The sequence below is a fragment of the Ipomoea nil genome, unplaced genomic scaffold (genome assembly GCF_001879475.1).
Source record: "Ipomoea nil cultivar Tokyo-kokei standard unplaced genomic scaffold, Asagao_1.1 scaffold2957, whole genome shotgun sequence".
Lineage (NCBI taxonomy): Eukaryota > Viridiplantae > Streptophyta > Magnoliopsida > Solanales > Convolvulaceae > Ipomoea > Ipomoea nil.
Genome location: NW_017619385.1, coordinates 1,266,582 through 1,279,852, shown reverse-complemented (window position 1 = coordinate 1,279,852; position 13,271 = coordinate 1,266,582). Strand labels below are relative to the sequence as shown.

General features: G+C 40.0%; 1 protein-coding gene across 1 annotated transcript; it reads right to left on the bottom strand.

Annotated features, from left to right (window-relative positions):
• Positions 1-5,021: 5,021 nt before the first annotated feature.
• On the bottom strand, positions 5,022-5,396 carry LOC109162685. The gene has a single exon (XM_019311369.1). It carries the CDS (start codon positions 5,394-5,396, stop codon positions 5,022-5,024), a length of 375 nt encoding a protein of 124 aa, XP_019166914.1.
• Between the last annotated feature and the right edge of the window lie 7,875 nt (positions 5,397-13,271).

Genomic DNA, 13,271 nt, shown 5'->3' with positions numbered 1-13,271 from the left:
AGTGTGGTGGTCACGGGCACATTAAAGGAGACTGGCAATCTCAAGAACAAGGCAGAGAAGCCCCTAACAATTACCTGGAGTGATGATGAAGCCGAAACAAAGAAGTTCTAAACAATCTGGCAAGTGCAAAGAACGTAAGAAGTCTCTGCAAGTTGAACTGGATATTCTTGAAGTATGTCATCAGAAGGTAGAACACATGAACTTGCATAATGTTTTGAAGTTAATCGGACCAAATGTTATCCGTGGAGTCCCTAGAGATATTCTGTTTTATCTCTAGGCAAAAGAAAGAGAAGACCCCGCAAGAACCAACTCGAGTTCTACTAATTGCCAAGGGAGTTCATTTATTTATTTATTTATTATTCAGTTGTTTTATCATTTATTTGGTTATTATTATGTTTTATTTAGTCTGTGGATCTCTATTTGTTTATATCTTTATTTATGTTTTTTTTTAGTACTACTAACTATAAATTGTAATATATGTTCATCTCTACTTTCTCAACCTATTGAAGCACAAAGAGTCGATCTCATGATATCCCATATGTTTTATTTAGTTCTTTATATTTTTCATTGTTTTTTTTATGGGTTAGTTTGTTTGTGTTTTTGATTTTGTATTTCTTTTGTTTGTTTGTTTTTTTTTTTTTTTTAAATTTCAAAAATATCTTGTTGGAATTTTTAGCTACAAATGGCATTTTGAGTGATTATTTTGTGGTACAAATATATGTGGGATCCACTTCCGATTTGGGTCGGGTCAAAGTGGATTCAGGTTCTTCGTAGTGAGACAAAGAATTTGATATAATGTACGCTCAAAATGAGTAATAGGTGAATGAAAAATTGATTCTCAAAGTGAACCTATTTGAGAGAAGCCAAAATCTTAAGCTAATTGCTAATTAAATTAGCAATTCGTTATTAAGCTTGATTCGTTGTACACGAGGTGTGCAAGAAAGTAAGCTTGATTAAGCTTAAGTGTTGTGATTAAGCTTTGATAGCTTAAAGAATGATTAAGCTTGAAAGCCTAATTAGTGATTTGGGATTTGAAGATTCGTGCTGTAAGAATTGAAAGCTCAATTTGGAGCTTTGGTTTCTGTAAAGCACGAAATTTTGTTTTGGCACCTTTCGTGCTATGCTTTCATGCTGGACGAAAGTGCATGCAAATTGAAAGCTTAATTTTAAGCTTTAGTGTGACACCTGTTAGACAATTTTTATTAAGTCCTCGCAAGTGCACGAGTCACTGTAGTAATAGGGTGCAAAAGCAAGGGTCGAACCCAAGAGGAATTGATACAGTGCAATTTAATAAACTCGAAAATAAATGGCATAATCCAAAAACTAAGGAAACAGAATTGACAATCAAAACCGCATGTAAAAATAAAGGCAGGAAGGATAAAAAATTAATCATGAAACGAAACAATTAGAGAATAAAAGCTAGATTAACTCAATTGCCAAACTGAAACTAACAGTGAGCATTAAGGAGAAGGAAATAAACAAAAATGTAGTGGAATCACTTATCAAATCATCGAAAGATTAATAGCATAAGTAATCTCATTAAGAATTGGCAGTGGAAAGCTTCTCAACACAAACCAAAGTGCAATACAGCTTTCCTCAAAATCAAACAAGACAAATTTACTAAGCAAATTGAAAAGAATTATGAAAAGCCAAGTAAATTGAACTAGAAACTGCTGCTGTAAAATTATTCTCGTTGCTAGAAGGACAATTTAGCAAACACCAAGAAGGATTAATAAGAAGAAAAAGAACAAAGTGAAAGAAATAAAATGGAATTGTTATGGAAGAAAGAAAGAAAGCCGAATGAATTGATGGACAATAATAACACTTTAAGCAGATTAAAAGCAAATTTAATTAATCAAATTGAATAGAGCTAAGCAGATTACAACAAATATAATTAAGCTTAATGACCACTGGCCACTAAAATCAATTTTCAACTCACAAACTAGAATTGTAGAATTAAAGGAAGAAGTTGCAATTTGAAATAAAAAGAAGAAATAAAACCAGGTAGAAAGCGCAGTCCCAAAATTTGCTTCGATTCCAATCAACTTAATGTGCTGCTGACGAAAGAATCCACACGCAAGTGTAAAATCGTTGTTGCTGCACTGGAAATTGCCGCCGAAAACACCAAACCCGTAACCGGGCGCCGCCAAGAGTAGAACCGATTGTCGTCTTCCGGAGTTGCTCCGAAGTAAAAATTGATGATCCTCTGATGTGAGGTCTGTTCTCTATTTATAGTGTTCAGGCCTTCCGCTCCCCGCTCAGATCGCCAGAAGAATTGGTCTGCGGAAGATTGGTTCTTGTTCGCTGAGCTTGCGCCTCTGTTCTCTCGTGCGTCGACCGCCATTGACGGAAAGAAGGGAGAAGAACCGCTATTTCATGGACTCCAAACATGCTGATACAATCTTATTAACTAACCTAATAATAATAATAATAATAATAATAATAATAATAATAATAATAATAATAATAATAATAATAATAATAATAATAATAAAAAACTAAGATTAAGGAATTAAAGGACTAACAAAATTCAAATACTAAACAAATTTAATAATAACTATACTAAAATTGAACAAAATTAATAAAGCTATTAAAAATAATATTAAATAAAAATATATATTAATTAATTAATTAATTATTAATTATTGCAAATAAACTATAAAAAGGTTATATAAAATAACACTAAAAATAATGTTTATCAACACCCCGAAATCCAAATTCAATTAAGAGATTAATTGAGTAATTAATTCTATTTTAATTTGTAATTTAATTCCTTAAATTCATGAAATTCATTAGTTGGGGGACTAGTATTTGACTAGTCAACTCCAAAGTCAAGTTGTACCTTGAGCTTTGAAGGGAGTTCCCTTGTTCCTTACACTTTCTAAAGTTAGTAAGGGTATTCTTGACCTTTCACCAAGTGTTAGTATTGTAACCTAACCTAGAAGACATCTTCATTTCACCCCTTTACACTTTCTAAAATATTAGCTCTACCTTATCTTTAGAGAGGTGAGTAGCTTTTCCTTCAAGCTAAGTTGAGACCTTGTCAAGACTTCAAGATTTGCTTCCAAGATTCAACCTTTCACCTATTTGGGGATCTAGGAGGGTAAGATCTAAGTCCATCTTGTGTTTTTGGTTCCATCTTAGATGTCTTTATCTTAAAAGTAGGATCTTTATGATCTTTTGGTTTGTTCTTGAAGTGGGTTTGGAAGGGAAGCCTAGTGAGGAGCTTGTTGAGGTGTAAAGTGAAGTCTTTTAGTCTACAAGAGGTAACCCATGCTCTACAAAACCTATTTTGCTTACCTCTATGTGATTTCTTGGATTCTACATGTGTTTTGCTATGAAATGTGAGTGTTTATGCATGTTCTTGTGAAAATGCATATCTAGAGCTTGTGTTTAGGGTTCTTGTGTGCCATTGCTTGGCATTTCCTATGATTCAAGTCATTTTGTTGTGTTTGGTGAGATTTGGCATGTCTTGGACTTGAATTTGTGTTTGGAGACAAAAATCCGTGAAGTGTGTTTTGGTGGCACTTGTACCACCAAAACACACTTGTGTGCCATTGTTTGGCATTTCCTATGATTCAAGTCATTTTGTTGTGTTTGGTGAGATTTGGCATGTCTTGTACCACCAAAACACACTTGTGTGCCATTGCTTGGCATTTCCTATGATTCAAGTCATTTTGTTGTGTTTGGTGAGATTTGGCATGTCTTGGACTTGAATTTGTGTTTGGAGACAAAAATCCGCGAAGTGTGTTTTGGTGGTACAAGTGGTACCCGCGGGCGGAACGGCGGGTAGGAGGCCAACACGCCGCCCACCCGCGGGGTACAAAGAGTTGGAGGCCTGTACCTGCGGGCAGGACCACGGGTAGGGGCTTACCCATGGGCCCACCCGCGGGTACGTGATGTTGGTTGTTCAGGATTTGTTCCCCGTGATTCTCTTGACTCGGTATTTAGTCTTTTGACTTCCCGTTGTTCTTTTGTGGGACTATTTGAGTGTCTTTTTGATGTTTTGTATGTCTAGAAATATGTGGTAGGTATCCATGTAGGACTTTGGTGTTTTGAATCGTGCTAAGTGTTCAACATTGTGTTTCATTGAACCGTGGTGAGTCTTGTGTGTTCTTCCGTTTGGTTTACCCGTTTGATAAGCATGCTAGTTTGTTGTTTAAATGCTAGTGTGTGTGTTGTTTGTACCTTCCGTTTGGTTGATGATAACTTGTGTTATTCATTGTTGTTGTTGGGCTGTGACCCATTCCTTGATTGAGTATGGTTTCATATCTTCGTTGTGATCCGTTGATTGATTCCTGTTGTGGTGTGATGCGTGTGTGGCTTTACCTGGATTGCACGATTAGTGGTATGGGACACTAGTCACCAAGGTATTGCAGCGGTCCTCGTGGTGGCCGTGACGTGATTATGGAGTTGTGGCCTTTGTGTAAGGTTCACGTTTTATGGGGGATAACATGTGTTATCCGGGCATGTGTTGCCATATGTGTACGGTACCTTGTGTACTATGAATTGGTGGTCTCGTTGGTGGTCGTTGGTGGGGGACGACGGTCCCGGGGGAATAAGGTTGGACTTGGTTGTACAGGGGTCCTAGAGGTAATGGTTGGAAGAAGATATAAGGTTGGGGGTAGCCATAAGGTTAGAACAGGGCATAAGAAAGGCATATCAACTCGTGATGGGTGATGTCACGAGGGCTTGTGTAGCCGTTGTTGTGAGTTCTCTTTCTTGTGACGTGTGTAGTCACAAGGGCATGTGTTGCCATCGGTCTTGTCTTTATCCTTTGTGTTGTGGTTATCCTTTGTGGTTTTGGGATGTGTTCCCGTATCTTTGTTGAGAGTGTTGAGTCTTGTGTTGATTATTACTCTTGGTTCTGTACTTATATATTTATGTATTCCGTTTTGAAAATGGCTTTACAACTTATATTTTATCTATGTATGATATTTCACATGTATTGGTGGGTTACCAGCATCATTCGCTGATCGGGCGTCGTCCCATGTTTATCTTTGTGATCTTTCAGGTGATGTTTAGACACAACGAGATAACCCTTTTCCACAATATGCAATGCACTCGTGTAGCCCATCATGCCTTTTCTTATGGTAGCGATCACCCCCCCAACGAGATAACCCTTTTCCACAATATGCAATGCACTCGTGTAGCCCATCATGCCTTTTCTCGTTCCATGACTCCTCTACCACAGCCCTACAGCCCTCATTATAGACCCATGCCATCTCAAACCGGAACTGTTTTCTTCGTGTCCTCCCCCTCCCTACCGGGTCATGAATCCCCAGAAAGAGAAAGGAATGATCCGATCTTCTGGTCAGTATATTAGTCACTCTTGCCCCAGGGACACTATCGCGCCAGGTATTTGTGGCCAACACTTTGTCCAGTCTCTCTTCCATCCACCGATCTGTGCCCTTCCCTTTCTCTCATGTAAACTGATATCCTTCCATTGGTAGCTGATTCATGCCACAATACTCAATGGCCTCCCCAAAACCCTGTAAAAGGTAATTAGGATGTGTATTACCTCCCCTCTTCTCGTGCTGGAATAAGAGATCATTAAAATCTCCTATCATAACCCATGGTAGACTGGATTTTGGCTTTAATGATTTAATGAGATTCCATGCCTCTCTTCTTCTACTCCGGAGTGGAAAACCATAATAACAAGTCATCCGCCAATTCGGAAAACCAGCTATGCTAATCTCCAAATCAATATAATTTTTCGAGAAACTTATCAGTCTTGCCGTACTGTTCTTCCTCCAAAACAAAGCCAAACCACCACCCATTCTTACAGGATCAACATAAAACAACCCTTCAAACCCAAGCTTCACTCGTAACCTCTCTGCATTGTCTCGTCCTACTTTAGTTTCCATCAGAAAAACAAAATCAGGCTTCTTTCGGGACACCATGCCCTCTATTTCACGAACTGTACGTGGATTGCCCAAACCACGACAGTTCCAGCTTAGTGTACTCATTGGGTCGGGCGGGCTTGTGAAACAAGACCCACCGCATGCAAGTTTTTTGAACCGGTATTGGTTGCCACCTCATCACTCATCACCGTACCCGCCCCCTCCACTTCGGATGTATCTGCACGACGTCGTTTGGATGAGGCCATAACATCCTCATCTGAAACAGTTTGCTGGTGCGCCATTACAACCTCATCCATGGCCTCCGTTTCACCCCCTTTGCCGTCTGCCTCCATCGGTACTGTTCCCCCAACCGGTGGCAGCAACCATGAAGCACCTACCGGCCTCGGCCCTCTGACTTTCCCTGCCTTCATCCACGGCCCGTACGGATACGATTCAGGCATAATACCGGACACCCGAGCCTTCACACAAAACTTATCAAGATGGCCTAATAATCCACAACAAAAGCAGAAATTATGTAGTCGTTCGTACTTCAGATTTACCCATCCCCAAGCCTTATCCCTGCATATCAATTTCATTCTCCGCTTCAGGGGCTTGTCCACCGGCACCGACACACGCACACGATAAAACGTTTTCCAGGATCCACCCACTTTACAATCATCACACCGAATGAACGTTCCCACAAAATTTCCAACCTGTTCCAATATTGCATTCGATGTATACCCCATCGGCAAATCATAAACCTGTACCCACATGTCTATGGTATCCAGCTTAACTTCCCCCGGCAAAAAACCATCACAGACCTGTCGACATACAAGTGTATGATTTTCAAACGACCACGGTCCCTCCTCTAATACCCGCTTCATATCCGTGACGTGATAGAAGGAAAATAAGAACAAATTAGACTGCAGTTCCGTGACTCGCATCCCCATAACCGGCATCCATGCCGAGGCCATCACGTGTCGCATGTATTCAACCTTAATCAATTTAGCCGTGAGGAAGCGCCCAACAACCGAATAAACCTGCTTGCCCTCCTCGTCGACCGGCTGGTAAAGACCGCCAGCCTCAACGCCACTTTCTTCGTCCTCCAACACCATATCAGCCCAACGCTCGGTCATCCTCTCCATTCCGTCATTCTGATTCTGCTGCGACGCTGCTGCCATGGTATCAAGCTGTGTTCTGACCGTCGTAGTCAAGCTACGTTGCTCCGATCAGTTGTTGCTCTGCGGGAAAGCTATCGAAACCCTAACTTGGGAGAGAGAGAGAGAAAAACCCTAGTTTGGGAGAGAGTTTACATAACTTTTTATTTTACAGTATACAAAATATGGTCCACACAACTTGTGTAGACCATGGTCCACACAATAATGACTGAGGTGGGCACAGTTCCATAACAACATCGTTTTCATTAAAAACAATGTCGTTTTATTTTTATTTTTTTTTGTTTTTCATTTACCGTTAACGGCGTTGCTCTCTTTGCAATCGCACAGTTTATAAATTATGAATCTAAAGTATAGAAATTATGAATCTACAGTATTAGGTTTGTGAACATGTGATAGAGCTATATGTTCATAATTTTCGATGTTCATATATCTAATTGTTGAACTTTGTATTCACAAATCACAAAACTATATATTTATAATTTGATAACTATACAGTTTAGAAATTATGAATCTACAGTACATAAATTATGAATCTGCAGTATAAAAATTATGAATTTACAGTATAGAAATTATGAATCTACTATATTTAAATTATGAATCTGCGATTTAGAAATTATAAATATACAGTATAGATTTTATGAATTTACAGTATAGAAATTATGGATCTACAGTATAGAAATTATGAATCTAAATCCGTGCCCACCTTGCACAACATAACGCTCCAATTTAGGAAGCACTATGCGCACGAAATCAGGCCACTCCTCTCCTTCTCCTTCTCTTCCATAGGGTCTACAAAAAATCATCTCTTGCACGAGTTAAAATTTGCTTTTCTCCTTCTCTCACATTCACCTCCAATCGTTATGCTGTGGAACCGTGTCCACCTTTCAAGGTGGACACGGTTCTATATTCATAATTACTGAACTATATGTTCATAATTATAAAGCTATATATTCATAATTTTTGAACTTCATATTCATAATTATTGAGCTCTATATTCACAATTACAGAACTCTATGTTCATAATTACTGAACTATATATTCATAATTATAAAGTTATATATTCATAATTTTTGAACTTCATATTCACAATTATTGAATCTCTATATTCATAATTACAGAACTAGATGTTCATAATTATGTTCACAACTCTATGTTTATAATTATAGAATTATATGTTCATAATTTTTTAACTATATATTCATAATTATGAACACTTTTGGAACCGTACGGTTCCATAGCATAACTTGCCCATTCACCTAACCATGGATGCCACAAAAAAATCAATAAAAATCCACTTGTGTGGATGGTCTTAGGTGTACTACGGGGTAGGTTTTGGAATATCAAGGAATAAGGAAAGTTGAGATTGTTTCCAAAAAAAAAAAAAGGAAAGTTGAGATTTTACGGCTTAAATTTCTCTCTTCATTAAGCCGTGTATCCCATATTTCCATAGGAGCATTAACAACCAGAATCTGCTTCCATCCTTGCAAGTTCAATGGCGAGAACACGGAGGACATGGCCTCGCCTTGGCCTAGACTGTTCTGAGTCATCCCGGAAGAAGAGGAGGAAAGGTGAACTAGAAGTGGACCCACTGATAGTAGAAGAAACGGAGGTCACAATCACCATGGACATTGCATCTGATAAACGGAAGGCGAAGATTCATCGTCGTGCTCCTCGTCGCGTGCGACTCTCCAGTCACCGGCACACCAATCTACTCCGAAGCTAGCCCGCCATCAATGGAAGTAGTGGGAAATTGGCTTAAAGGCTACCATCTCATCTATTGATTTTTCTATGGAAAGTGTAGATGAGCAAACCATTGGAGCCCCGTTGGGACTGCCGAAGCCGGTGATGGAATCTGGACAAAAGTGTGGTACGGTGAATGAGCAAGAAAGGCCAGAAGAAGAAAGGTTGAGGGGTGCACATCAACTGTTCGATAAAATGCCGCAACCAGTGGAGGAGCCTATCTCTAGTTCTCTACCCTTCCAGATACCTCGTTGGTTGAGCAACGACAGGGGAGCGATGACCACACCTTAGCTAGGACTCCTGTCTCAAAGAAATGCAAAGGCATCGCCTGTGATTATGATGGATGACCGTGGTCTGAATTTTCCATCCCATACGAAGTCAAAAAGCTCATCTCGGCAGTCCAAGGTGCGAGGTAAGGCCCCTAAGTCTTGAATCATAGCCCCAAATAAGACTGTTTTTTTTTTTTTTTTTTTTTTTTTGAAAATGTGATGGTTTTTGAAATTAAGTAGGAAAAAAAAAAAAATTCTTGGTAGCCTTTTTTTGGGAATGAAAAAAGGCTACCAAGAATGCCATTTCTTGGCAATATTAAAAAAAAAAAAAGAAAAAAACTAGTATAATACTAGGTATTATACGTAATAAATAGTGTACTGTGAGCATTTGATTAAGTTTTATTTGTAATGATTATGGTCATGTGGATTAATTATTGAATTGGTAATGATTAGTATTTATTAGGTAATGATTATATGACATTATAATATTAAATTATTAGTTATATTTAGATTTAGATAACAATATTATATAAAATTTTATAGTACTCCGTAATAATTAGGGAATATTTTAGAATCGTATATTATATTGACAAGAGAACAACGTTTGTCAAGGCACAGCACACCGTCGTCTCCAACGAAGGTACCATCGTCTCCAATGTAGGTACCATCGTCTCCAATGTAGGTACCATCGTCATCCCGTTAGGCCAATACATAGCACACCGTTATTCCCAACATAGGAACCATCGTTACCCAGTTAGGCCAAGGCATAGCACACGTTGGTCGGGGGACGGACTGAAAACGGCTCTTTCGGGGACTTTTCTCGAGCATCGAACAACCAACTCAGAAGTGGTACGGACAAGGGGAATTCGACTGTTTAATTAAAACAAAGCATTGTGATAGTCCCTATGTTGAGTCAAATAAAGCCGCAAGCTCCACTCCTGGTGGTGTCCTTCTGCTAATTCCTTTAAGTTTCAGCCTTGCGACCATACTTCCCCCCGGTCTCAAAGACTTTGATTTCTCATAAGGTGCCTGCGGAATCATAAAAGCAACATACGCCTATTCCTTGTAGGCATCGTTTAACTAGACAAATCGCTCCAAAAACTAAGAACGATCGTGCACCAACACCCATAGAATCTTGAAAGAGTTTTCAGTAGCTAAAATCTGTAAAAAAACGTGAAGAGTTTTTAGTGGGTCGACATGAATTGTTCGTTCACTTATGAAAATCAATGAGAGAACTCATGTTGGACTGGCATTATAGAGAGAAACAAGAGAATTCTCTCTAGAGAGAGAAACACTCTAGCCAGACTGTGAGCTCTTTACTACTGAAAGATCTTTCGGGATTCTATGGTCGGTGGTGCATGACCGTTCTTAGTTGTCGGAGGGGTCCCTTTAAAGGGACGGATTGTGAACGGCTCCTTTGGGGGCCTTCCCCGAGCTTCGAATAGCCAACTCAGAAGTGGTACGGAAATAGGGAATTCGACTGTTTAATTAAAACAAAGCATTGTGATGGTCCCTATGTTGAGTCAACTTAAGCTGTAAGCTCTACTCCTGGTGGTGTCATTCCGTTAATACCTTTAAGTTTGCGACCATACTTCCCTCCGGTACCCAAAGACTTTGATTTCTCATAAGGTGCCGCTGGAGTCCTAAAAGAAACATTCGCCGATTCCTTGTAGGCATCCTTTAACTAGACAAATCGCTCCACAAACTAAGAACGATCGTGCATCACCACCCATAGAATCTCGAAAGAGTTCTCAGTGGCTATAATCCGTAAAAAAATGTTAAGACTCTTTAGTGGGTCAACATGAATTGTTTGTTCACTGGTGAAAATCAATGAGAGAACTCATGTTGGACTGGAACTCTAGAGAGAAGCGAGAGAATTCTCCTTAGAGAGAGAAACACTCTAGACAAACTGAGAGCTCTTTACTACTAAGAGCTCTTTCGAGAGTCTATGGGTGGTGGTGTATGGTCGTTCTTAGTTGGTGGAGAGATCCCTTTAAAGGGACGGACAGAGAACGCGTACTTCCAGGTCCTTCCCCGAACGTCGAACAACCAAATCAGAAGTGATTTGGACAAGGGGAATTCGACTGTTTAATTAAAATAAAGTATTGTGATAGACAAAGTGTAGAGTCAAATTAAGCCACATGCTCCACTCCTGGTGGTGTTCTTCCGTTAATTCCTTTAAGTTTCAACCTTGCGACCATACTTCCCTCCGGTACCCAAAGACTTTGATTTCTCATAATGTGCCGCCGGAGTCTTAAAAGCAACATTCGCCGATTCCTTGTAGGCATCGTTTAACTAGACAAATCGCTCCACCAACTAAGACCGATCGTGTACCACCACCCAAAGAATCTCGAAAGAGTTCTCAGTCGCTAAAATCCGTAAAAAAAAACTTGAAGAATCTTCAGTGGGTCAACATGAATTGTTCATTCACTGGTGAAAGTCAATGAGAGAACTCATTTTTGGACTGGCACTAGAGAGAAGCGAGAGAATTCTCTCTAGAGAGAGAAACACTCTAGCCAGACTGAGAGCTCTTTACTACTGAGAGTTCTTTCGAGGTTCTATGGGTGGTGGTGTATGGTCGTTCTTAGTTGGTGGAGAGATCCCTTTAAAGGGATGGACTGAGAACGCCTCCTTCGAGGGCTTTCCCTGAACGTCGAACAACCAAATCAGAAGTGGTTTGGACAAGGGGAATTCGACTATTTAATTAAAATAAAGTATTGTGACGGACACAGTGTAGAGTCAAATTAAGCTACATGCTCCACTCCTTGTGGTGTCCTTCCGTTAATTCCTTTAAGTTTCAACCTTTGCTACCATACTTCTCCCCGGTACCCAAAGAATTTGATTTCAGATAAAGTGCTGGCGGAGTCTGAAAAGCAACATCCGCCGATTCCTTGTAGGCATCGTTTAATTAGACTAATCGATCCACAAACTAAGAACGATCGTGTACCACCATCCATAGAATCTCGAAAGAGTTCTCAGTCGCTAAAATCCGTAAAAAATACGTGAAGACTCTTCAGTGGGTCAACATGAATTGTTTGTTCACTGGTGAAAATCAATGAGAGAACTTATGTTGGACTGGCACTCTAGAGAGAAGCAAGAGAATTCTCTCTAGAGAGAGTAACACTCTAGCCAGACTGAGAGCTCTTTACTACTGAGAGCTCTTTCGTAATTTTATGGGTGGTGGTGCAGGGCCGTTCTTAGTTGTTGGAGGGGTCCCTTTAAAGGGACGAATTGTGAACGGCTCCTTTGGGGGCCTTCCTCGTGCTTCGAACAGCCAACTCAGAAGTGGTACGGAAATGCGGAATTCGACTGTTTAATTCAAACAAAGCATTGTGATGGTCCCTATGTTGAGTCAACTTAAGCAGTAAGCTCCACTCCTGGTGGTGTCCTTCCGTTAATTCCTTTAAGTTTCAGCCTTGCGACCATACTTTCCTTCGGTACCAAAAGACTTTGATTGCTCATAAGGTGCCGCCGGAGTCGTAAATGCAACATCCGCCGATTCCTTGTAGGCATCGTTTAACTAGACAAATCGCTCCACAAACGAAGAACGATCGTGCATCACCACCCATAGAATCTCGAAAGAGTTCTCACTGGCTATAATCCGTAAAAAAAGTCAAAATTGTTTAGTGGGTCATCATGAATTTTTCGTTTACTGGTGAAAATCAACGAGAGACTCATGTTGGACTGGCACTCTACAGAGAAGCGAGAATATTCTCTCCAGAGAGAGAAGTACTCTAGCCAGATTGAAAGCTCTTTCGGGATTCTATGGGTGGTGGTGCATGGCCGTTCTTAGTTGGTGGAGAGATCCCTTTATAGGGACGGATAGAGAACGCCTACTTCGAGGTCCTTCCCCGAACGTCGAACAACCAAATCAGAAGTGATTTGGACAAGGGGAATTCGACTGTTTAATTAAAATAAAGTATTGTGATGGACACAGTGTAGAGTCAAATTAAACCACTGCTCTACTCCTGGTGGTGTTCTTCCGTTAATTCCTTTAAGTTTCAGCCTTGCGACCATACTTTCCTCCAGCACCCAAAGACTTTGATTTCTCATAAGGTGCCGCCGGAGTCCTAAAAGCAACATCCGCAGATTCCATGTAGGCATCGTTTAACTAAAGAAATCGCTCCACCAACTAAGACCGGTCGTGTACCACCACCCAAAGAATCTCGAAAGAGTTCTCAGTCGCTAAAATCTGTAAAAAAAAAAAACTTAAAAAATCTTCAGTGGGTCAACATGAATTG